Source organism: Coturnix japonica, chromosome 4 (assembly GCF_001577835.2).
Source record: "Coturnix japonica isolate 7356 chromosome 4, Coturnix japonica 2.1, whole genome shotgun sequence".
Lineage (NCBI taxonomy): Eukaryota > Metazoa > Chordata > Aves > Galliformes > Phasianidae > Coturnix > Coturnix japonica.
In genome coordinates, this window is record NC_029519.1 from 48,965,259 (window position 1) to 48,992,379 (window position 27,121).

General features: G+C 37.3%; 1 protein-coding gene and 1 long non-coding RNA gene across 8 annotated transcripts in view; one reads left to right on the plus strand and one right to left on the minus strand.

Moving 5' to 3' along the window:
* Positions 1-21,139, plus strand: part of PDE5A (phosphodiesterase 5A) — a 60,857-nt gene extending 39,718 nt beyond the window's left edge. For 4 of the 5 annotated variants that reach the window (XM_015861889.2, XM_015861891.2, XM_015861895.2 and 1 more), the window contains exons 12-21: positions 1,798-1,944; positions 3,090-3,215; positions 4,722-4,816; positions 9,112-9,199; positions 10,304-10,404; positions 10,491-10,568; positions 11,984-12,047; positions 12,637-12,711; positions 13,177-13,260; positions 16,563-21,139. In XM_015861889.2, coding sequence (XP_015717375.1) covers positions 1,798-1,944; positions 3,090-3,215; positions 4,722-4,816; positions 9,112-9,199; positions 10,304-10,404; positions 10,491-10,568; positions 11,984-12,047; positions 12,637-12,711; positions 13,177-13,260; positions 16,563-16,700 — 996 coding nt within the window. In that variant the 3' untranslated portion in view covers positions 16,701-21,139. The remainder of the gene's footprint in view (positions 1-1,797; positions 1,945-3,089; positions 3,216-4,721; positions 4,817-9,111; positions 9,200-10,303; positions 10,405-10,490; positions 10,569-11,983; positions 12,048-12,636; positions 12,712-13,176; positions 13,261-16,562) is intronic. The other variant, XM_015861893.2, reaches the window with a different exon arrangement.
* LOC107313554 overlaps positions 1-27,121 on the minus strand; it is a 114,936-nt gene that overhangs the window by 82,213 nt on the left and 5,602 nt on the right. For all 3 annotated transcript variants that reach the window (XR_001555058.2, XR_001555059.2, XR_001555057.2), the window contains exon 2: positions 15,210-15,326. This is a non-coding gene — a long non-coding RNA (uncharacterized LOC107313554). The remainder of the gene's footprint in view (positions 1-15,209; positions 15,327-27,121) is intronic.

The window sequence follows — 27,121 nt, forward strand, 5'->3', positions numbered from 1 at the left end:
TGAAAAAAAGAAAATATGAGCTAAACGTAATGATATCTTAAGACTTCAGGCCAGCACATGAATCCCAATGCAAACAAATCATTAAACGCTATTTACAGTGAAGGTGTCAATTTGTGGTGTTTGGCCTCATTACGAGAGAATGGTCCCTGTTTTTTCTTCTTTGGAGTATGCTTGGTCATGGAGAGGATTTTGTTCCGTAAACCTTTTTCCTTTTCCCATCAGTTGCCAACATATACCTCTGTAGTCTATTTCACAGAACAGACCTTTATTTCCAGTGAACCTCTACTTTGAGAAAAAAGAAAACTGTCTGAGACTTAGAATACGTTAAGAGGGAAAAGACATATTCTGTAATCTTTCTAAATTGGAAAAACAGTCAAGAGAAACACTTCCTAAAATTGTGTTCAACATATTAGAGACAGTCCACTTCCTGTAATGGACTTCCCAGCCAACCCTGAACTTGTGTGGGATTTGTTGCTCCAGCTGGATGCATGTATAAATCTACTGGGCTCAATGGAATTCACCCCAGGGTACTTAGAGTTGGCTGCTGTCATCACAAGACCTCTCGCAAATTATTTTTCAACAGTCTTGGGAATCCAGAGAGGTCACAGTCAACTCAAAGCTGGCGAATGTTGTCCCAGTTTTCAAGAAAGGCAGTAAAGATGACCCTGGTTATTACAGATCTGTCAGTATCACTTCAGTTCCTGGCAAAATTATGGAGAAGATTATTCTGGAAGTCATTGAAAAACAATTGAAAGAAAACACAGTCACTGGTCATGGCCAACACAGGTTCACAAGGAGGAAGTTCCATTTAACAAACTTTATCTCCTTTCGTAACAAGGTTACTCACCTAGTTGACCAAGAAAAGCCAGCTGGTGTAATTTTATTTTTCAGCAAAACATTCCATACTGTTTATTGCAGTACGTTCTAGACAAAATGTCCAGCATACAGGTAGAAAAAAATGTAATGTAATGGGTGAATAATTAGCTGATAAGTTGGACTCAAATGGCTATAGTAAATGGAGTTACATTAAGCTGGCAGCCCATCACTAATGGGCTTCTGCAGGGAGCCATTGTAAGTCTAGTTCTCTTCAGTGTTTCCATCAGTGACTTAGATATGGGATGTGAAGGTATACTAAGTAAATTTGTGGACAACACTAAATTAGGAGGAGCTGTTGACTCCCTTGAGGGCAGAGAGGCCTTGCAGAGAGATCTCAACTAATTGAAGGGCTTTGCAATCACCAATTGCATGAAGTTTCTTAAGAGCGAGTTCTAGATTTCACACCTGGGATGAGACAAGCCAATACAGGCTGACGGATATGTGGCTGACAGGCAGACTCACAGAAATGAATATGGGGATTCTAGTTGATGGCAAGTTGAATGTGAATCAGCAGTATACTCTGGCAGCCAAAAGGGCCAAATGTACCTTGGGATGCATCATGCTCAACACTGCAAGGCTGGTTGAGGAAAAGCATTGCCCTGTTCTACCCTGCTCTGGTGTAGCCTCATCTTGAGAACTGGATATTAATTTTGAACTTGTTCTGCAATTGCCCAGAAAAATCGAAGCCTCATAGTGGGAAAGTGATTTTTTAGTGTGTAGCATAGCACTATGGAAAAGTGTTCATTAAATCAAAGAAACAAATGAGGTAGTGTTAAAGTGGAAGAGCTAAGGAAAGATAAATGGGAAGTAATAATCAGGTTTAAGCATAACATGACGGTAAAATGTAGGATCTCACGATTTGTCCATTGAAAAAGCATTTATGTTAAGATTTCTCTAGTTCTGTTTTGTTTTCTTCTCTAGGCTGCTGTAGTACCATCTGCACAGTCTCTCAACCTAACTGACTTCTACTTCAGCGATTTTGAACTATCAGATTTTGAAACAACGCTGTGTACAATTCGAATGTTCACAGACCTCAATCTGGTGCAGAATTTCCAAATGAAACACGAGGTATGAATGCTGTCAGACGCTGCTTCACATAAAGAGACAAATTAATTACTGGAAAATAAGAACAGTGAAAGGAACCTACAGCAAATGCATTTGAAAATCTGTGTTTAAAAGTAGATAGCAAATTATGAAAAGTATTTAAAGTATTGTGGTTTCTTTCTAGTTTGGTTCAATTGAATAATTAACAACTTGGTTGATGGGCTAGAAAATGCATTTAGAAAACCTGGAGAATTGGGGGTGTGGTTAAAATTCTGGTGAGTTTTTATATCAGTATTTCAGAACCAGCAAGACTAAATACTCAGATGCATAAATCAGAGATAGTATTCAAAAGAATAGGTAGTACTAGCACATAAAAGCATATCTGGGCTACTGGTATAAAAAACTGCAATTATGTTCCGCAGTAGCAAAAGAAGAAAATATTGTTCTTTATTTTCACAGGAATGGTATTTAAGGCCCATGGAGTAATTACATCATAGCTCATATATTTGCAAGAACAAAATAACACCACGACAATAGATACAAGCTGATATAGTGAAAAGACATGTTCATTATCAGAACATTTCTTAAGAAAGCTCTGTAATTAAAAAATGAATTGTCTCCATGAAATATGTTGTTACAAGCAACCGTTGTTTTGTGTTTTTTTTCTGCCAGCTAGCTCAAGATACCTCAGTTTCTGACTTAACAGCAGCTTCTAACACAGCAGAACATAGGCTAGATGTTAGGAAATAGCTGCTATTACAAAAGAGTGGTCAGGCAGTGCAATGGGCTGCCCAGGGAGGTGGTGGAGTCACCGTCCCTGGAGGTGTTCAAGGAATGTTTAGACATGTTGTGGGACATGGTTTAGTGAGAACTACTGGTGATAAGTGAACAGTTGTACTGGATGATCTGTAGGTTTTTTCCAACCCTGGTGATTCTATGATTCTATTATTTAGCCATAATAAATCCTCAAATGTTACATTCACAAGAAGAAGCTGGTGATTGTAAGCATTTTCTTATCTACGTTCAGTTACAAGTATGTCATTTTAAAACTGAAGTGATCTAAGAGGAAGAATGTTCTGTATGACAGTTTTCAATTGAAAAGGATTTGTTTTCCTAAAGAGAAACTTGTAATGTATTTACAGTTAACTATATGATGCTGTTTCTTAAAGGTTCTCTGCAGATGGATTTTAAGCGTGAAGAAAAATTATCGGAAAAATGTTGCTTATCACAATTGGAGACATGCCTTTAATACAGCACAGTGCATGTTTGCTGCTTTAAAATCTGGTAAAATTCAGGTACATTTTTCTGTTACTACATTAAGAACATTCTGGCTGAACAGATTTTGTAATGATCTGATTCTCATGTCAATAAGATGTTCAACATGAGATTATCAGTAATTAAATCAAAGTTTTTCTGCTGAAGACTTCTGGCTTTTAGTGCTTGGTTTATTAACTTGGTGTCATGTTGTTATGTATTCAGTTTCAGTTAAATCCTTTGGAATGATTGAGTGGATGCATCCAATAGGAATATCTCAAAGAGAGGGTAAATTAATCCTATTTGTAGACCAAACACCAGTAGCAATAATGACAAGGCATTCCCTGCCTCTACAAACTTTATCTCACTTAAAAAAAGACAAAGGGCACTGGAATAGACAAAGGCAAAAGCATTCCCATTCCTCCTACATTAAAAAGAATCATGGTAGTTCTGCTCTGTGAGCAGTACGGCCATCTCAGATGATTCTGATAGTTAGTTTGCTATTTTTGGAATCTTGTCAGTCTCCACTGAAATTTCCATACATATATGGATGTCACTCTCATTTTCACATCCTAGACTCTTGATTCAGTAACTGCACTGAACATAAGTTTCTCAGTTTCACCTGAGAGAAAAAACAAGCAATAGGACCCATAAGTGAAACGTACAATCAGTCATTTCTAAACTGACCTGACTAGAACAGGCTGCATTATCTAGCAATATGCTATCCACAGAAGCTGTATCTGCCTGAAGAAAATTTGGACTCAGCCATACACAGAATCCAGCCCCTCAGCCATCTGTACAGTGCTGTTTTTCAAATTTCTGTCATGACTTTGGTGCTTGCTATTCCTGTCCCATTAAAAATATGCTGCAAGAACACTGTAGCTTTGTCCAGCCTCTGTTTGTCACTAGTCAGGTTTAAAGAAACATTTTATCAATTTGTATTAAATAATATTAAAGATCAGAAATAGCTATGAAAGAGAAACAGTAACCTCTCCACTAATCTCTGCTGGAGCACTAAAATAAGTTCATAATAATGAATCAGATACTGCTTAATTTTGTTTTCCACTGGTTTTGAACTTCTGTTAGTGTATTTGTGCAGTGGATCAGTGAAAAGCATGTCATTTTTCCTTTTTGATTATTCCAAAGACATGTGTGCTTTTATACTGGCTTAGGGAATGCAGCCTAACTCCCTTGAGTTTATATAGAAGCTGAACTAAAAGAGATGGGGCCTGATGCTGTCTTTTCCCTATCAGATGATATCATACAAGTCACTGTGTCTTCTTCTGCACCAGTTTCCTCATCAGTAATATAGGGCTAGAGGATGTTATTTCTTTCTGAACACTGCATTGACACCCATGGAGAATGATTACTGCTGCACACAACTTCAGAAATAACCCCTTATTCTTACCATACAGTTTTATGTCTGTGGCCTCTTTGGGCCAAAGCTGCATCACCTACATAGGTAAAAGATGGCAGGTATAAAACACATTGTGCAAAGAAATTACAAAGCTAACTCACTTACTTCTTGTATTACTCTTTATATATAGAGCAAACTGACTGACTTGGAAACACTGGCTTTGCTGATAGCAACTCTAAGCCATGATTTGGATCACAGGGGAGTGAACAACTCTTACATACAAAGGTAAGAAAGTATACTGAGACATCTTAAGTGGAAAAAAAAAAACAAAAAAAAACCAATTTGCAAATACACAGAACCAAATTATGTACAACTTAATTGATTTGACAATATGAGATTGTGCAAGGAAAAGGTCTTCACTAAGCAGTAAGCACAGGAATCGCCAGAGACATTTAAGAAGGCCAAAGCAAAGACATGACTCATTGAATCATAAGAATCATAGAAAGGTTTGGGTTGGATGGGACCTCAAAGCCCATGTAGTTCCAATCCCCTGTCATGGGCAGGGTTGTCAACCACCAGATCAGGCAACTCAGGGCCCCATCCCACCTGGCCTTGAACACTTCCAGGGGGGGCATCCACAGTTTCTCTGAGCAGCCTGTGCTTGGGCCTCATCACCCTCTGCATATATAATTTCCTCCTAACATGTAACCTATATCTCCCTTCTTTTAGTTTAAAGTCACTCCCCCTTGTATTATCACTATTTGCCCATGTAAAAAGCCAGTCTCCATCCTGCTTATCCTCAAGTGTACAGTGAGGTCTCCCCAGAGCCTCCTCTTCACCAAGATAAATAAGCCTGTCTCTCTTTCTTTGTAAGAAATATGCTGAAGCCCTCTCATCATCTTCATAGCCCTCCTCTGCACCCACTCCAACAGCTCCATGTCTTTCTTATGTTGGGGGCCCCAGGCCTGAACACAGTACTCCAGATGTGGCCTCCTGAGGACAGAGTAGAGGGGGGCAATCACTTCCCTCCCCTGTTGGCCACCACTCTTTTAATACAGCCTGGGATGCCGTTGGCCTTCCGGTCTGCAAGCAGTACTACTGGCTCATATCCAGCTTTTCATCCACTGGAATATCAAGTCCTTGTCCACCAAGCTGCTCTCAGTGAGTTCTTTTCCCAGTCTGTACACGTATCTGGGACTGTCTTGACCCAAATGCAACACCTTGCACATCACCTTACAGAACCAACTAACTACAATGGCAGATGAAGTGAACTCTTTGCAGCAGTGTTTTTCTGCTCCTTTTGCAGATGTCCCATCCCCCATTTCCGACACAGAGATAGCAAAAGATCTCAGCTTCTAAGTGACAACATGCCAGAAACGTGCAGTTTTGCAGATTGCTCACTGCCCATCCAGCTGTTCCCCATCTAGTCTGGCCAGAACAGAGCTGAGATCTGTAGCCGTCTTGATGATTTCACGTCATTTTAAACTCTGATTGTTTAATACGTGACTTAATCATGGTTTTGCAGAACTCTTACTAAAGATTTGGATAGACACACGTTTAAAATCACATTACAATTTCATGACTGTTTAGCATTACTTTGGATTACCTGCACTCTAATTCTGATCAATTCCAAAATGACAGAAAAGGCTTCATAAAGCAAACAGTCTAAATGTATTTTAACACCTTGAAACAAAATATTTTTACCAAAAAAATCTTTCACTCTGAAGTTATCAAAATGAATCATCTCAACTCTTCTGAAATTTATTCTGTATTTTCATTTTTAACCAACAAGATATTTTAAAATGTATTAATAGTTCCAGATCTGCACAAAATGTGTCTTTCAGTGAATTTAATATTCAGTTCAAACAGTATATGATTCTTTGATTAAATAAATAGTGTGACTTTTAACATGGTATAATATTATTACTGTGATATGGCAATATGTCCCGATCTGGCCAGAGAAGGGGAAAAGATACTAAGGAACATTTACTTGTATCTTTTTCTGGTAGAGCTGGAGAGTGGTTTTGAAGCTTTGAAAGAAGCGGTCTGTTGTTCTTGCTGTGCTGAAATAAGATACTAGGGTAGGGAAAGTTTGTTCCAGGCAGAGAATACTGAAAGGCAGAAAAAAAAGTAAACTGAAGCAGAATACTTCCCTTTTGGGATGCATGTCTAGAATAAAACTAAGGCTGATGTGTAAAGCAAAAGGGGGAAAAAAAAAAAAAAACCAAAAAAAACACCCCAAAATTGAATGCGTAACCTTTCTCTAGTTCCCTAATAGGGGAATCCAGCAGTAACTTGTAGCCTTTGTAGCCTTGCAGCGATTAGAACTGGTCAGCTATTTTTTGCTTTATTTATTTAAAAATAAATTTCCTGGAAGACATCTGGAGAAGCGTCATCTCCTCTCTGCAATGTCCTGGGAAAGTGTCATAAACAGCAAAATTTAACATTCGTACACGCTGTAAAGCAGAGATGGCCACAGCTTAGTAATTCTTTTTCAATAAAGACAGTCACATGAATTTTGCTTTTAAATTCCTCGTGTACTTTAAATGAAAAGTTATTTTTTTCTAGAAATTGATCTCTTTTGTTGGATCTCTTGGAAGTGAAAAAAGTGGACACTTGGCATATTAATTTTTTTTTAAGCAATGGTGTTTCAAAAATTAAAGTGGTCTTGATAGCATAAATTACAGGAAATGAACTGTTTAAAGGTCTTTCATAGTTATGCAAGGGTTTTGTTCTCTTTTTTTCCCCCCCCCCAAACCCACATGTAAAATAGACAAGCACAGAGTATGAAAACTGCATAACCAAACCTCTGTGTTCTGAAAGCAGTGGTGTCCTTTGCTCTGGCATGGTGGTTTAACAGAAACACTGTGTACTACAGAATTAAGAACCTGAGTTTATTTCTAGCATTTGTATCTTCCCAGACAGTCAGGGTCTGTAAGTACTGAGCAAGCTCTAGTTTGATGCTGTACTTGGGAAGATAACCTAAGAATTTTCTCACATATTTCTCTCCTCGATCAGGATGAACTTTAAGGACATTATATGCATCCCATTTAACTCAATGGGAATTTCACTCAGCATGCATTGGCACAGTCCTACAACTTGTTTTCTAACAGAAACATGCAAGCATATTTGCTGTATGTTCTTCTTGCAGTGGTCTCAGAGGAGGTGCTGGGCAGCCAGCCCGTAAACCTCAGGGACTTGTATCTTCTAATCTCCTTTTCTGTGTTTTTGTTTGTCTTTCCATCTTTCTCTCGACATTTTTGTGCTTCTTAAATCCCCAGAGGCTCCTCTTATGGCTTTTTATTTGAGTCTCTGTGTGCATTCACTTTACATAGGGACCCAGTGCTGTAACCACTTATTCATGTGCATGATCCTTAGCCATACAGAAAGTCAGAATTTCTCAAATGATTAAATATTTGTAGGTCAAATTATAAGTACAGTAATAGATTCGGGATCAGCAGCAAAACAGAATTCAGAGCATCCTGATTTAAAGAGATAATATAAATAATGTGGGAACAGGGTTTGAAAATAAAGATACAGTAGCAAAATCTTAGAACACTATTATGCAATAAAGATGAGAGGGAAACCAGAAATCCTCAGAGGAGGAATTTTACCTATTTTGTCTAAAGCTATTCAAACAGCATTTTTTAATTTTTTATTTTTTTCTAGATTTAAATTTAAAGCTTTAAATTTAAAGCTTTAAATTTTATACCTAAGCAGTTCATTTTATGCTGATACCCTACTGTGTGTAATAAAACCAACATCTTGTTTCCCTTCTTGGATTTCATCCTGGGTGAAGGGAAGGTAATCACAGTGCAGTACTTTGTGTGCACATGCCAGCACAATAGGAAATCATTTGTTCAACATTTAGGGACCTGCACCAGAGTCCAACGAGGTCAACGGAACTTTCCCAATGATATCAGTGTGCTTTAGATTAGGTCTCATTATTACTTACAAGCTTGATGTATTTGATTAAATATATGAGGCAGGTATGCAAACTGTAACATAATACTGTCACTTAAATTCTGTTTGTGGGGAAAAGAAAGAAAAAGAAAAAGAAAAAGAAAAAGAAAAAGAAAAAGAAAAAGAAAAAGAAAAAGAAAAAGAAAAAGAAAAAGAAAAAGAAAAAGAANAAAAGGAAAAGAAAAAGAAAAAGAAAAAGAAAAAGAAAAAGAAAAAGAAAAAGAAAAAGAAAAAGAAAAAGAAAAAGAAAAAGAGAGAAAGAAAAAACCAAACAAACAACCTTTCTTGTTTCTTTTCCTTTTCATGAAATAACTCACTCTTTACCAGACCTTGTATTACATTCTCACTCTTTCTGTGAAGCTGGTAACAGAAGGCAGAAAACTAAAGTGGCCAGTGCTCTGACAAAGTAACAGGGTTGTCTTTTAATCCATACTCCCCCTGCAACCTTCCAAATGTATTCATTGAGTTGCACAGAAGGGGGAAAGGAACTGGTTAAGAACAAGCACTGGTGGGTGGGGCAAACTGTTAATAAGAAGAGGATATTATAAAGGAAATTATTTTGGGATGAGAATTACGTTTGATTATTTGTCCATCTGATGGGTCTTTTTGGTCCTCAGAAGTGAACATCCACTGGCTCAACTGTATTGCCACTCCATCATGGAGCATCATCATTTTGATCAGTGCCTGATGATCCTGAATAGTCCAGTAAGTGCCTCATTGTTGTGTATAATGAAAGGAAACCATTCTCTATTTTGCTTTTTATTTTTAGCTTTTGGATAGATTCCCACTGTTATACATTCCTAAAGTGATCTGTATTCCTTTTTGGGTAAGGAAAACAAATTGCAGCAGTTTTGAAATCATAGTTCCTTTTCTGAGCACCACCAAACCTTTCTAAGTGTTGCCTGATAAGGGAAGCCTTGCTAACATCCTTTTGAGTACCTGCTTTCTTCGACCAAAGAAAACAAAGAAGCTTTGTTGACATTTTCTTGACCTCTTATGAGCCACCAAGCAAACCCAAGTCCTTGATTTCATTTCAGAAAACATTCCAGCATATACATACACAAAGCATTCCTGATGAGACCAAACCAATTCTGCTAATGTTTACGTTCCAAAGTGAAGCCAAACCTAAGCTAAATAAGTATGCAAATTAAACTACATTCCTCTTCTATTATTAACTGATTCTAAGACCAGTTATTCATCATGCACAAACATTTCAAAGCAGTATATCTCCAGGGTTCATTTTATATCACAGGTGTGGTTCTTCTGACATACTTTGTATTACAAAGATGCTCTCCATACAGGAAAATATGGAAAAATATGGGGGCAAGTTACCATCTCTCCAGCTTCACAGTGCTTTGGTGCTGAACTTTTCTTTCTATGTAATAGCTTGTTATTTATGTAGCTTCATGAATGGAAAATATTAAGTCAGTGTGAGGTGTACAGGCAAGTACTGGTATCTGTTATTGTTCTTAAGTGAGAGGAGAAATGGAAGGATTTTTACATGAAGGGGACTTAAGATTCCACTGTTGCTCTGCCTGTAGTTCGATTTCCTAATAGTCTATTACGATGATGTTGCTGCACAGCTTTCTTTCTGCCATTACTCAAGAAGACTGGAATTTTTATTTTTAAACTGGGGAATCCACAAAAAGAATCAGGGCAAAAGAATGACAACACATACCAGTAAGCAATGCAGAATGATGCGGTATCTAGGAGAGATGTTAGCAAATTGGTGTGCTGTTCCCTAATTAACTACTAACACTGCTTTTTGTTGTTGCTGTTGTTTTGTTTGTTTGCTTGTTTTTTGTAAAGGGAAATCAGATTCTCAGCAGCCTTTCCATTGAAGAATACAAGGCAACGCTGAAAATGATAAAGCAAGCCATCCTTGCAACAGACCTAGCACTGTACATAAAGTAAGTCAGAGACAACTTTGACTGTTAGTCATAGCTTGATGTTTGGATTGTCAGCACACTGTAAAATCTTTTCACTTGTTTTAAAGGAGGAGAGGAGAATTTTTTGAACTTCTAAGAAAAAAGCAGTTTAATTGGGAAGATCCTATGCAGAAGGAGCTATTTCTGTAAGTAAATGCAGAATGATTAAAAAGCTGATTAATACTATTTGTCTAATTTTCCATGTCACATTGTTGGGAATTGCATTAAAACCAACAAGTCTTTATGCACTGGGCCTGTACAAACACCTGGGTACAGGTGACATAGGTCACTTCTAGAGACCTATTTGCAGCCTGTATAATAAACTATGTTAAATAGTACCTGGAGTTACAAAAGCATTTCTATTCTATAGGACCCCTAAGTGCAATGCTCTTTTGCCGTTATATTTAAGTATTTAATTGGAGGAGAAAAAAAAAAGAATATTTATGAACTGAAAAAACTTCACAAAAAGCTACAGAAAAACATTCACATAGACTGCCTCAGAAAGGACAGTTGATCTATTTTAAATTCAGGGCTTTTAAAAACCTGTCTCATTTAATCATATTGAATTTAATCACGTTTTCCAATTTCAGTAACTGACCCTTTTATTGTTAGTGAAAATTGTTAGCGGTCCCTGTTAATGAAAGAAAGGAATGAAATAATCATAGAGCTGCAGAATATCCCAAGCTGGAAGGGACCCACAAGGATCTCCAAGTCAACTCCTGTCTCCATGCAAGACCACCCAAAAATCATAACCTATGTCTGAGAGTGTTGTCCAGACACTTCTTGAACTCTGGCAGCTTGGGGCCATGCCCACTGCCCTGGGGAGCCTGTTCCATGCTCACCACTCTCTGGTGAAGAGCCTTTTTCTAACACTCAACCTGACCCTCCCCTGATGGAGCTCAGTGCTGTTCCCTCTGGTCCTGTCACCGTCACCAGAGAGGAGAGATCAGTGCCTACCTCTCTGCTACCCTCATGAGAAGATGCAGGCTGCCATGAGGCCACCCTTCAGTCTCCTCTGGGCTGAACAAACTCTGTGACCTCAGCAGCTCTTCACACACCTTCTCCTCTAGACCCTTCCTCATCTTCATAGCCCTCCTTTGCATGCTCTCTAATAACTTAAGGTCTTTCTTATATAGTGGCACCCAAATCTGCACATAGTGCTTGAGGTGAGGCTGCACAGAGCAGAAGGGGAAAATCCCTTTCCTCAGTCAGGTGGCAGTGCTGGGCCTGATGTACCCCAGGACACTGTTGGCTATTTTGGGTGCCAGAAATAAATGTGTTATCTGCCCAGTAGCAGATAGAATAAAGCTGTTCATTTTATGCAAATCCAACAAATGAGCTGGTCAAATTTGCTTATTCTGGTGTGCTCATTTCATGTAGGTGAAAGTCTACATCATCAAGCCTTGGATGTTTTTATAACTTTGATTTAATTTCACTTGCTTTTCTGACTTTGATTTTCCCTGAAATTGGGTATTCTATTTACTAATGACTTGGCTTGGTGGCAACAACAATTTCACAGTACAGTAATTAACTGATTTCTTTTGTTTTGTTTTTTTTATAGAGCAATGCTGATGACTGCTTGTGATTTATCAGCTATAACCAAACCATGGCCAGTTCAGCAACGGGTATATCCTTAATTTTAAGATTTCTTAAATACCAGTTCTGCAGAACTGTTTCTGCTTTCTCTATCCAAGCTGTATTGCAAAGGCAAAGGTGGAATGTAAACTCTTAGCAAGCAGTCCTTCAAAATGCTAAATGTGGACTTAAGACTTTCACGGGTCTTTGCAGCAAGATCTATGCATTTAGCCATGTCAGTCTGTTCATAGTTAGTTGAAAGTAAATCAGGAATCTCCGTTGGTTTTTTCTTCCCAGCATTACTGTGTTACTACAAGGTGGTCAGTTGATACAGCACACTATCTAGTATCAGCTGACCTTTCTCTATGTGTTGATCATTCTAGCTATTATTAATAGTAAGGCACTTTTGTGCCTTTGTACTTTGCTTTGTCAGAGTAAATATCAACACATGCAGGTGTCTCTTTTGTGAACAGATGTGTGTATCAATAAATGTAAAAGCTAGCTGTTAAATGGGAGATTCTTATGCAGTTTGATCCCAATCTGATATATCCTAAGAAGACACGGGAAATTCAGAAGACAGTTTTGATCATAAGTAGCAAGCAAACTTTTATAGCTCTCAATGTGTGAAATCTCTTACAGATTGCTGAGCTTGTAGCTACTGAGTTCTTTGATCAAGGAGATAAAGAGCGGAAGGAACTCAACATAGAACCAACAGTAAGTAGAAGAATCATGCAGAATCGTCTCTTTTAAAATGGCTTCCCTAAACAGCTTTAAGGAATCTAAAACATTCCTTTCAAAAGCCAGCTTTTCTTTCAGTGATCAGAATCTAGCACCAACTCCTCTGTCTTCCTAGCAGTCAGTTTTCTTCTGGGGTTTCCAGACACCAACACTGTCATTATCTTTGAGCCAGAAGAAAAGACAGAATTACATCTTCTAAATCAATATTTTAAACTGTCTGGTGCATAATTGCAGCCTATGCTAAACAAGTAAGCTTGTTTACTACTCTAGTTCGATCAAGCCCAAAGACAACCTTCAAAGGCTAGTCATGCATTTTAACACATGTACCAATACCCTGCTGTGCTGAGATTGCTGCAGTTTTTGAGGTGCTGCCTTTTAATTCTGGGCTCCTTGTTTTTGTTTCAAATTTATTAAACGTTGAGCTTATTTATTTATTTGCAGGATCTAATGAACAGAGAGAAGAAGAACAAAATTCCAAGCATGCAGGTTGGATTCATTGATGCTGTTTGCTTGCAGCTGTATGAGGTATGGTGTCTGACAAAGAACTTGAAATATCTAAAACCAGAACTGCTCAATGTAGTTTTCAGCAGTTGCACATTTAAAATTAGAACAAAATTTGGTTTTGTTATCCTAGTTTAAAAGATTTTTTTTTTCCACATATTCTGTATGTTTTGTGATTTAGTTGTGGAAAGGATTATAGGATTAACTGTATGTTTGGCTGATATTTTGTTTTACCATTTTTTAAAACAAAAGGTAGTTGCTGTGTTCTGTGCACTGGGTATTAGATCCCTGCGTTATGTTTTAGATTCTGCCAGTGAGATGCTGTGATCATTAGGGAAAGTCACAAACATATAATGCTTTGCTATCTATGTAAAGAATGGTATCCACATATTGCATGATAAAGAGTGATGTTTAACAAAGAGTTCTATAGCATTCAGAATTCTTAATGCAAAAGGGGATAAGCTACATATTGGAAATTCACCTGGGTTTAAAACTTCTACTCTTTTTTTCTTCTCTCTCATCACAATTAAAAGCAGTGCATGAGAGCATTCATTGACACTTCTTCTGGTCACAGAATGCATAAGGAAATGCTTGGTCAGATAAAGTATGAAACAAAATATATTAATTGCTGATTTTATTTTTTAAACCAGTAAAGCACAAGGGTGAAACCCCTTCACTGAGACTGTAGCATGCATTTTACAGGAACTAAGGTGAGAAAAAGGTGAAAAACAGATAGCCTCACTCTAAGTCTAACACTCCAATGGGAGGAACAAGGAAGTTATTCTTTTCCATCTCACATCCTTCTAAAAAGAATCCACATCCACTAGTTGGAAGAAAACAAAGGTAGAAGGAGGAAGGAACTACTAGCTGCCCCTGAAACTTGCACATCTCTGCACTGTGAAAACTCTGACAGGAAAATAAGACAGCCTTTGCTGAGAAGCTTCACAAAACTGTTTCCATTTGGTAGGCAAGCCACTGAAAGAAGTCTGAGTAGCTGTGGAAAAGGTATAGAATATACAAACAGAAAATTATTTGAACAGAAAATCTGAACAGTTTTGAATGTCCACAGCTCCAGAGACTGAACTACTGTACTTTATTTGCTGGGTACAGCTTTACCTTCCCATTTATGAAAAGACCAGAAAACTTTCAGATTTATACCCTGTAATGTGCAATGAATGTCATATTGATTGTTACCAAATGATAGCAGTCCAAATTTAACCTAGCTTTTGTACTATTCCTGTAAGGAAATGAGGTGTTTGAATAATTTCTAGCTATTTTGCTCCTGATTTGTAACTGCAGCTTAGTTATGCTGCAGTGAAGACAAACCAATTCCTGGCTAGCAGCCGAGTGCACCTACAGATTTTTGGAGTCTTCACCCTTTACCTCAGGAAGAAAGAAGATGCTGTGCCTGTAAGACAGCACCTTTTTGTTCAAAATGCGTTGCCCCTTTGATCTCTCAGCATATCACTCCTGTTTTTCACTCTGTCTCTGACTTGAACTGGAATGGCACATAGCGAGCTGGCAGTGTCTGGGACTTTATATAGACTCAGATTATGCCAGCATAGGCCCTAACCTGAAAGAAAAGTGAGCAAGACTGATGTGCAGGGGCAGAGAGCAATGAAAAAAAAATGGGAGCCTATGAGAAAGTGACAAAACTGGTATCAGTACTAATAATTCCAAGGAAGGGGCTATGGTGTGCATTGATGCAATGTACCTACCCTTAGTACAGGCAGGGAGTACCAGGCGCTTACACAGAGCCCTTTTCTTCAAGGTAAATATATATAAACAATGCGAGTTTGAAGAAGAACAAGCTCACATTTCACTCTTAAGTGTTCTAATGCTAAGAGGCAAATAATACACAGCGTTGCAACTACAGCCTTTTCACTATTCCTTAGCATTCATCCAGCCAGTAGGAACTTAACAGACAATGCAGAGATGAGTGCCCAATGAAGCACTGCATGTATGTGACTTACCATGTTATTCAGAGTAGTCCTAATCCCAGTGAACTGATGCTGTGTGGCTTGTTTTAGACAGATAGCCAGAAGAGTTTAAGTGAGTGATCTAAACATCTTTCCTTTAAGTTCAGAAATCTGAAAAAAAAAATAAAAAAATTGTAATTCACTCCTAAATTTCAATTGAAAAAAGTGTTATATTTTGCAGTTTTAATGCTATTTAGATGTGCTTAGATAAATAAAACATGAATACTCAAGAGATATTTGACAGCCCTCTAAAGAGGTGTAAATCAAACTTAAATTTTAAATCTTAAAGAGGTGCAAATCAAGAATAATTCAGTTAGGTCTACTGGAACTAATGATGCTGCCTAGAAAGCAGAAAAGAATTATGAAGATTTATACAAGCTGATAATTCACTAGAGTACCTACATAAAAATGTTCCTAAGTTACAGAAGAGTTAGGTATCTATCACTACCTCATGTTATTTGAATAAGACATAAGTACCAAGTGAAATTCTGACTTTTGAATTATATATAATAACCAGCAGTGAGGCCAGGACTTTGCTCTGTGTACTCTGCGGTTGGTCATGGCAGTTCCAGAATCAGAAGGCTCACTCTTGCCCATGGTTCTTGCTGTCCAGCACTGTCTGAACTATCAAACTCTCACTTCACACTTCTGAATAGATTGACTTCATTTCAAATGTCAACAGAACCCTTAATGCAAGTTCTGTCATTATTGTGTGAGGATACGTATTCATCACTTCCATCAGGAAAAAAAAAAGTACAAAGATGCTTATTGATCTGTTTAATTACCAATTCACCACAAGTACCACTGCCACATTATGAAAAATATTTGATAGACTTCAGTTACAGCTGTCTTGAAGAGGCATCAAGTGTCAAATGTAATTTAATTATTGAGTGCTAATTGTCTTGGAATTCAAATATTTCTGGAAGAACTCAGAATCACTTGTGATACTGTCACACTGGTCACATTCACTATAACTGCTCATTACCCTTCCAAGCTCATCTTTTTGACCAGCTCTGCCATATATACAAAGAACTGGCTTACAAAGTCCGTGCATATTACCTCACTAGGAATCCTGGGTAGGTCACTTGTGCATAATTCTGTGTAGCAAGTTCATAGTTATTTCTGCACTTATGTATCATGTATTATGTGGAGACTGCCATTCAGTCTAATCGGCCATGTATTCATGTTTGATGTGTAACAGAAAGCTTTCTTAAAATCAAAATATAAGTTCAAGTATTGATAGATCTCATATTTCAGTCATCCTCATCTATTTACTATTCATTTTTCACAAACACTTATTTTGTTGTTACATATAAACTGTTTTACAAGTTTTACAATTTATTTCAGGCCCTAACGCATGTATCAGAGGCCTGCTACCCTTTACTGGATGGATGTAGAAAAAATAGGCAGAAATGGCAATCCTTGGCTGAACAACAAGAGAAGAATCTGATTAATGGAGAAAGCAATCAAGCCAAACGGAACTGAGATGCTGATTTAAAAACCACAAGCTTAAGTTCACATAGAAGACGTAGTAATAGGGGAGTACTGCATTCTACTAAACACTGTATTTGGGTTATGTTTTTGCCACTGCTGTATTATTTTTCCACACTTCAATATATAGCATAACTGTGTATATGCCAATATCGTATATTTCTTTTATTACATCTAAGAGAGATGGAAAAAGATCTGCAGAGTTAGTTTATACTAACCTATTCCACAAGAAAGTATGAGTGCAGTTTACTCGACTGTCCCTGAGAGCCTATTACTTCATAGATGTAAATAGTTGTTCAGTGATTATGTTGTGGCCAGTATCTTAAAGACTACTGCATTTCGCACCTTTTTTCCTCTTTGAGTCTTGCTGTGTTAGGCTGTCAAAGAAATGCACAGTCTTTCCTGTTCTCTTCCCAGAGGTTAAGAAGAAAAACTGGGACTAATGCTGGCAAGCCTGATCCAGCATATGCTATGCTAATCTCTTCCAGGAAACAGAACTGGGCTTTGAAGTGGAGAAGCCCCAGAATTTGTGTACCCAGTAGCCTTATCATATCATAAGAATGTCTTAGCAAATGTGTTACATTTAAAAAAACACCCTGTGAATTACTTGGGAATGGGGGGTTTGGGAGTTTCACAGTACAGGTGTCATAATTTTCCATGGATAATGGAAATTGCTTGAAGATTGATGAAATGTCACAACGTAACGGACAGGCTGGCTGTCTTGGAAGAATGGCTCCTATATGAGGCCACAAGAAGTAGGGAAACTGAAACTAAACAAGGAAACTAAACAAGGTATTTCTGTATGCTTATTTTAACTTCATTTTGAAGTTGAATTTAATATTGTCATAGAAAACGAACTGAATGACAGGCAGGAAAAGTAAAAGAAACATGACTGCAAGAGCAAGGGATGAAAATCCAAATCAGAATGATGCTTCCAGTGGCCATCAGTGGCCAGTACTATTAATGACCATCAATAGGCCAGTGTTGTTATGGAATGGCTATGACCACTTTGAGTAAAGCATTGTGTTAACATATTAAAAAAATTATCTATCACTATGTCTTAAAGGAACATGAAAAAAAATACTGAAAGCAAAAATAGCCCAGAATGCTACAGGAATTTACCGTTTGCACAAAAGGCATCAACATTCAGAAAACTAAGAATCAATTAACTTGCACTAGGAAAAGAAGGCATTGGTATTTCATTCAAACAATGATGATCAATAAAAATGATTATGAATCTACCACTGAGAGCCAATTCAAGGAAATACACACATAAGACAGTAAAGACACTGAAAAGGAGCCCATTTTGACAGTCACTGCATTTAGATAAGCAATATCAGAAGCTAACAAAAAATGAAGTGTTTCAAAATGTCCCACAGAACAGTTTTTCATGGTCACACACACACACACACACACACACATATATATATATATATTTGGGGTAGAATAAGGAATTCTGACAGTGTGCCACATTTCTGCCAGCCCGTATCACTTGTTACTGATTAAATCCTATCTCAGTTTTCTCTTGTGACTACCAGTAATAATTTATTGCAGCTGAATGATGTGAAAGTATTTTTTTCTATAGAAGTATTTCTCCAATGAGGTTGTTGGTTTTTTTCAGGTTTTCAGAAACAAACAAACAAAAAAAAAGTATGGAATTCAACAATAATTAAAACTCAAGAGCTATGGTGAATTTGTATCTACGCATGTGTATATATACGTATACCAGCACAATATATGATTGCAACAGGTCATGGCTCTGCACCAAAACTACAGCAGCCTGCCTTGCCCCAACCTTCCAGCTCAAAAAAGGAAAAAAACCAAAGCTTTTAGGTACTTTTTGATAAGTAGGAATGTTGCTTCACGATTTGCATAATATTCGTATATTCTTTTCCTTGAATGTCTGAGATACTAAAACATGTCAACAGATAAAATACATATTTAATATAAATATGAACAAAATGTATGTATATAACGGTGTATCCTTGTTGGTATGGTTGAAACTAGTAATTCATGGAGACAGCACAGCAAATCAAATATGGTGATACTACAGCATAGTGACCTATCACATTAAGATTCCAGTAACTATAATTCTCTGTTATATTGTGTGTTCAACAAAACTTTATTATGATATTCAGACAAAGGGTGATGGTTTTATTTCATAGCTCTGCGTGGATTGTTTGCAGAAAATTCTTATTTCATAATGTAGGTAGATGAAAATATGAGAAAGAAAAAGAAAACACAAAAACAACAGGCTGTTTTTGACTGAAATTCATTGCCTTCCAGAATTCAATATTTTCATACTCAGCCATTTTATATATTATAGCCATGTTTCTGTTAAATTACATCATGGATTACATATCTAATTATTTTAGTCAGGTCTCAACTGTTTACTGCTCTATCTTAAATTGTCTAACTAAGGAAATCAAATGGAAGATGCAAGATACAAGCAGAAACTGAGTGCATCACTTTGTCATTTCAGTTCTAGTTCTGTTAAAGCCATTGTGAAGTTTGGTATTTAAGTTTCTAGGTACAGAAGTTGTCCCATTAATGTGTCTAATACTCCTACTTGTTCTCAGACATGCACAAATTTTCTTTTGAAGTCACTTCACAGCACAGTTAAATGCTTTAATTATAGTTTTCTTTCTGTTTTTGTCCCCTTTCTGGAAAAAAAAAATAAAAATAAAAAAATCTTGTTGTGCATGTTAAAGTATACAGAATTACTGATGAACCCTAGCTCTTCTATTAAAAAGAACAATGAGGCTCTTATGCTATAGGTAGTACTTTTCCAAGAAGCTAGCCACATATCCAATAGAGTATAGGTATATAGGTTTTCTGTAATGTCACTCAGTAAGAGAGAAAACATAATCTTGACTTTGGCAATTGTATTGATTTTTAATTAGTAGCAGTTTAAATCACTCTCAGATACAAGTACAAGCAGCCTAGTGATAAAACTGAATAATCTATTCCAACGACGACCAGCTGATCTCTCCTTAGAGGAGAGGGCTGAAGCCTGATAGAGGCATCATCTTCTGCCAGCTGGGTAAAGCACATAAAGGTAAGTTTTCGAACTCCAGTCTGATGCATTGTATCTGGTAGTGGCATGAACTGATTCATGATCAAAGCTGATTCTTGTACGTGATTTTTTAAACTACTGGGTAACTGATTGTGCAACCCATTAGAGAGAAAAATTATGAAAAGCCAGACCTGGCCCCTTAACTAAAGTTACGGAATGTTACCTGAGAAATCTAGTTGATGCCACTTGCAGCGAAGCCTGAGAAAATACAATGTTGATGGAAAAAGTGCCTCACTCATAATAAATTCAGAAATATTTAAAGGTTTTAGAAATCTAACCTTTCTGGTGATTTTTTACATTAGCTTTAGCTAAAGGTCTCGTCTCTGCAATGCTGTAGGTTGTTCTTCATGCCAAATCACACACGGTTTACATTCCACGAGGTTTCAGCTTTATTTCACAGTCCTCTGCTCTGCTTCTTCGGGGACTTGCACTAATTTGAGAGAGAAGCTCAAACACTGGAGCTTGAATAGAAACCTAAGTTTACCCTGAGGATAAGAAACAGTGAGGGCTGGACTATTTGGACTTTCATAGGAACAAGAAACATCATAGAGTCTGGCCTGGCAACTGGTAACTCTTTCTAAATATGACGAATAGTGACTTCAAGATCTTTTATCCTTGTCATTGCTAGATAATGAAAATTGCATGGGAAATTTTATTTTCCAGATAAAGAAGTCTGTTTCCATAGAGAAACTCCTATCTAAGTACCACTGTTTGTAAATGTATATTTATGTGACGATGCTATGTAACATTTATTTTCCGCTAACTTTCACTGCACGAGCTTGTCATGCTAGAGCCTAAAGTATGCTCAAATTCCCATTTAAAGCCAATTACATGATTCCTGTTTACCTCAGTGGGAGTTCGATTGAGCTGTATAGAAAGTGAAGGAATAGGTCAAATTCACCTTTTCTAGCTATAAAGAGGGACCAAACTCATCCTCAGTAACACCTGCCTCACCTGTTCTTTACTGTATTCAGCTGTTCCTGCTCAAGGTACCTCACAGATGTAACTGAAGTTAGAATTTGAGCCCTCTGTGTATTCACGTGGCAGACACATACATGTGTCACTTGAAGAATGTAGTGTGAAATGCACTGTAAATAGTTTGAATATACATTTATATTATACTTTAATAAAAATCTTACTCACAGTCACTAGCCACCAAGTTTGTCCATTTGTATTCTTTTATCTTAAAAATATTTCAACAAATGTTGTTTCTGGGCACAGACTTTTTGTACTAGGTTAACTGGGTTACTCTATAGCTTATGTTCTGCCTTTAAGTAGAATTAAAGTCTTCTGAGCATTATGGGTTCTCACTTGCTTCTGTCCTATGGATACTTAGTAAAATGAATTACATTACTTAGAGAATTGTTACTCCTCCTTTCTGTGCAGTCAATACAGGATATAGAGTCAGGTTATATCCTATAGTCAAACTTCTGCTTAGTTCTTTATTTCTTCTTTATTCTCTTTGTATTATTTCATGTGTTTTAAAATAAAAAAGACAATGTCAATTCAATTCTACTATTTGCTAGGCAGTATCATTGAAGTTAAAATTTCAACACCTACTTCATTGTCCCAAGTAAAAACACAGCTCCTGCAAATATCTGTTATATTGCATTTTCAATAACTTCCCTAGGTCCTAGAAATTCAGACAAGAACTACACTATTAATATCATGATATTTCTAATGCGTGCAGTACTGACATGAGACTGATACTAAAAACAGCAGAAGGTCATCTGCTCCACTAACCACTAGAGAGCAGTGCAGCTACACTTAATAGGAGCTATCAGAAACCAGATATGTATTGGTAAGTAGAACTGGCAAATAAAACTCTTATACAGCTCTGTCCTCATCGTTTGTCCCCAGGTGTCAATTTCTGAGTAGTATGTAAGAGACAATGAAAAAAACAACCTTCCAACTTCCAGCAAAACTGCGATAAACTTATTTCTTGCAACAAAAGTTGTATTGTGTGCAAACTGTTGATCTTAGATCTTGGCCAATGGGCTTCTTGGCATGTCCAGTTCTTTGGCTATTAGGTTCTCCACAGCAACAGTTCTGGGTTGGTGGGGATTTTTATTTATTTATTTTTTATTTTAGCTCTAGGCAAAACCAACAAGTATGTGCATCCCTGATGAACAACAGTCTCATTCAAAAGTTATGAAGGGCCAGATTTAGTCCAGCACAAAACACAAGCACCGCCTGCTCAAACCAACTGCAGTTTGTGAGTGCAACTCAACAACTGTCTTTGTATATCTACATGCATCAAGTAACCATTTGCTCTGGGACTACAATCTTTCCACTCCAGGCACCAATTCAGAATCACCATGCTCCTGCACAGCGTTCAGTTGCTTCCTGAATATCTAAACTCCTTTCAGAGAAAAGACACTGTTTTCAACACAGTAGTACTGGAATACATTAGAATACATTCCTTCCCCACTCCAGAAAAGAATATCTCCTTATATTAAAGTATGTTGTTGAAGAGGTGAAAAGCGATATTAGACTCAGTCTTTCCCATCTCGTGTAACTATGATGACTTTTTAACAAATAGAAAAGACAATAGTCCCTTCTTCCACCTATTTTAGTAAAGATGTCAGCTATTGCTAAAATGCAGTTCCCATTCCCATGAAATCTCTTTTTAAGATTTTCACAGACTAATTCAAATGTGTGGGTTTCCTGCAGTAGTAAGCTTTAGGATCTGAATTTAAGGCCACTTGATTTTTCAGCCTTTCAGCTGAGAGCTGCTTTTCTCAGCATTTATAGAACCATAATGTAGGACTTCAGTTTCAGTTTGAGAAACACCACAAGTTACAGTTTCAGTTCAGTAACTTTTCCTTTCAGTACTCATAGTTCCAATTTTTTGTAATGCCTGGCTGCATGGTTTTCCACAGTACTCTGATGCTCTATTTTATTCAACATGAAAATGTATTTTTGCAGCTTCTAAGAGTTTAAATTATTCTCCAGAAAGCTGTATTATCTTCTTTTCTGAACCTATACTGTCAAGTGATGATAAAATCCACTTTCCCGATGTGATGAAATAGGAAGCTAATCAATTCAGCTATGGCCTGCTGTTGCTCTCTCAGTAGTTTATAACGACTGATAGTTTTGTTCTTTACATAGGTTTTTATTAAACATTATAGAAGATCTTTAACAAACACTGGGAGTTAAATAAATGGTTAAATCCTGCCATGTACACATGATTAAGTTCACACGCAAGCACTTTTTTCAATTCTTTTTTGTAGCTGATCAAGTCACTGGCATATTATCTTATGACTTTTTTAAAGGAAGCAAAAGTCATTTCGCAGATAAGTAGAGGGGTTAATTTGATCAAAGTCACACAGAAAGTCAATATCTGAGCTGGAAATTGAATAGGCCTAAGATCTGTGTTCTGCTTTTACATGAGACATGAACAGAAGAAAGAACATTGTTCTATGTTGAAGTCATCTTCTCCCTTTGGATGTATGAATGGATATATATATTGGCTGTCCAGTCTGGGGAAAAGGAGGCTGAGGGAAGACCTTATTGCTCTCTTCAAACACCTGAAGGGTGCTTACAGCAAGAGCAGGGTTGGTCTCTTCTCACTGGTGACAGGTGACAGGATGAGGGGAAATGGCCTCAAGTTGCACCAGGGTAACTTTAGGTTGAATATCAGGAAAAACTTCCTTCCAGAAAGGGTTGTTAAGCACTGGGATAGGCTCCCTACAGAGGCGGCTGAGTCACCATTCCTGGATGTGTTTAAAAACCATTTGGATGTGGTGCTCAGGGACATGATTTAGTGGAGGGTTGTTAGGGTAGTATGGTTAGGTTGGGATTGGACTTGATGATCTTTAAGGTCTTTTGCAACCTGAGCAATTTTGTGATTCAATTCTATGTAAGTGCTTTATTATCAGGGCTATACAGAGTGTCCTCTTGCTGTCCTGATGTACTTGGGAGAAGTCTCCATGTTACAGATTGAGATTAGATTCAAGTCACTAATCCAGATAATCACCATAAGAGATATGCAGTCAGCAAATGGCAGTGCTGAAATAAACTAAAGGTCCAGTTCAAGTTTTGGAGAAGTCTAAAAGGCAAATGCAGACTGTCAAAACTAAACTTTGTTAGCTCATTAGACTGTAATTCATATTCTTCTTTCATCACACTTCTTATTCTAAATAAAAATAAAGTACTTCCCTAAGTTTGCTTGCAACTAAGTACTTGGAAAATACAGGAGAATAATATTAAGATATACATTTAAATAACTCATCAAGTAGATAAGCGTGACACAAAGCCCTGTGCATCTACTGACATTGATCTGTACACGACAAGTGACAAAAGGCACATATACTCATGGATTTGTATGAACTTTGGTGTAGAAGAACATTGTTTAGATTGGAAATTGTTCAAAATCATGCCCTCTTTGCTTCTACTATGAAAAATTCTGCTAACTAATCCTAGGTTTCATTTTAAGACACACAAGATGATGAAGGAAATACCAGAGCTGACACTGCTTTAAGAAAACCCTACATTTTGCTTCTAGATTTTTTTTTAACCTGGAGTTCATTATGAAGAAGCTCATGCACTTGCTTATGAAGTAGCTCTTATGCTTCAGTTTTCCTCAAGAGTCAGCTCTCAAAAACATGTAGCACTGTATTATCAGAAACATTACTCACAAATTACAAAGAAGCAAATGCAGGCATGTCAGATCCACAGCCCACTACTAAGTAACCAGATACATGTATTCTATACTCTCTGGAAATTTCTAATATTTTCGAATGTTGCAGCTTTGCGTGTTGTACTATCAGCAGGAACTGGGAGACAGTCCTTGGCAAAAAGAAAACAACAACTATTCTAACAAACAAACAAACCCCCCCACACACAAAAAAAGACAACAAACAAATGTTAACAAATAGGCAGCTGGAGTTGGGCAAATGATAGCTCAAGTATGATCAACTGCTGTTGCAATCCAACATCCACTTTCAGCATATACTTGGAAATCATTTCTGGAAATGTTAGGCTACAGTGAGCATCCTGCTGCTAGGCCAGCCATAGTTATCCTAAGGGGTCTTTACTGACATAGCATTTATCTGCTTACTATAGACATACAAAATTGAGTATTGTGGATTAAATGCTTAGTCAAGCTTCATGACAAGGGATCTAGATGCACTTGAATGATTTAAATGCCCAGCTAGCCTTGCAATCCCTTCCTAGAAATTTATAAGATCCCTGTAATAGAAAACATGTAGAAATACTGCCAAACTAGTACCTGACAGAAACTAAGTAACATGCGTGGTTTAAACAGGTATGAGCAGATTCATCTCTCTCTTACTATGTTTAATATAAATATTTTTATATTACAGTGTTATAAATATCTTATTTTTATCCTGACCACAAACAAGTAACACTTCTTAGTAAATCTGAATTCTACCGTCCTAGCTCATGTTAGGCTGAGCAACTTGAAGACAAGCCAATAAATGAGATCGAAGAACACAAATTACTGCAAAAGCATTTTTGCCACCCTGATCTTTGGAATCACATTGATAATTATCTGCATGACAGAGCCTGGTGAATTTATCACAGACTGGCATGATGAGATTGGTACAGCAATACAGGTTAATCATTTATTTCCATCCACTCCACTTAAAGATCAAACTTCAAAGTTATGCTTATCTTGATCTAGCTAGGCTGTAGCTAGCAAGCTAAAGAAAGCCACAAAACAGGAATCCACTCCCTTAGCTTTCAAGGCTTTCATGCAGAGAGCAACACTTCATGGATTTTTTAATGCAGCATCTAAGCAAAAATCGTAGGTTTGAAATCTGCACAAGGACAAGCTAAGCAGAAGGAAAAAGACTGTGGAATATTTCAATATAAAAATACCTTCCCCCAAGATTAGTTATAATATTAGAAGAAGAAAAAAAACTTCTACAGAACTCAAAGAACTCCGAATGAAGTGCACATAACATCACTCTTTTTACACGTAAGAAATCTGAAGTCATACTTCAGTATGTTCATAGTCCTAATTAACTTGTAAATTATAGGAGATCAAAAATAAGGCTGCTTGTTCTGCCACTGACATTCCATCCAACCTCAGGGAAGAAAAGCTCTTTATGCTGTCAGTTTTATACCAACATGGAGACACCATGCAACTCATAAATACCAGCCATTGTGGAGATTCCTGCTTAACTGACAGAGCTGTGGGGCTGATCAGAAAAGAATCCTAAGGATTCATACACAATGAAAAGAACTGCTAAGGATGGGAAATGGAGACAGAAAGGGAGCAGCAACAGGCTGCAACAGGAAATCCAGGAGCCACCTACTTGCTGTTCCCATGGTTAAAAGGTTTGGAGCTGGCTGCTTAGCCTGACTTACGAGGGGGCCTGAGGAATCACAAGTAGAGAGAGGCAAACAGCAAGAAAACTGACAGGAAAAGCACATCTGAGAGAAACTCCTGGTAGTTTAGGACTCACTCCATGAGAGCCCTCCCTTTTTGTCAAGGTTCAGAACTGCTGAATGGAGTTTGATGTAGAAATTTGTGCTTAAACCATGGATTTTGTTTTCAGAGCTTAAAAAGATGCCTGAAATGACAATCATGAGGAGAGAGATCAGCAACACTAATCTTTTTTAAACACATAAAAGACTACACCAGGTGTTTTAAGTTCCTTGAATGTAATCAGCAGCTTCTTCAAGAGAAAGTTAAATCTGACTAGAAATTAGAAAACTATTGAAATGCTCAAATAAAGTGTAATTTTCCATTGGTTAAGAGTTCATACAGTCCTGAAACAATGTGAATATGGAAGATGTTGCCATTATCCAAGAATTTTCAATCTATTAGTAAGAATAAATATCCAAACAGGTAGTTCAATCTTTTCATATGAAAATACTACACGTTATACATATGCATGAATTATATAACCATATTCTTCTACATATATTTGAACCACTGTACGGTCTCATGTTTCTACTGGACTCTAGTAAACTTGTCAACAAGTGGTTCAAGAGTTACACTGCATCACTGACAGAACACATCTGCAAAGACTATTAAAAAAAGATAATATGTTTAACAGTAAATCTGATGATCACCTAACTCCATACTTTTGTTTATATTTCTATACTACATAAATGATATAGATAGATAATGATAATTACAAAGGTCAAGAGACAATGCAATGCAATAAGAGAAATCATCTGACTAAGAAACAGACATTCTATTTGCCTTTTCTCTGAGCTGGCTGAACAGTGAGATGGGTGCCCGTGATTAGCACAGCACTGGGCATGGCCTATGACACTTTCTGAGACACCAAGTCTGCACTCAGCTCCATACTAGTACAACTACACATCTTCTGCTTTAAAAGCAGCTGGTTTTTATCTAGTT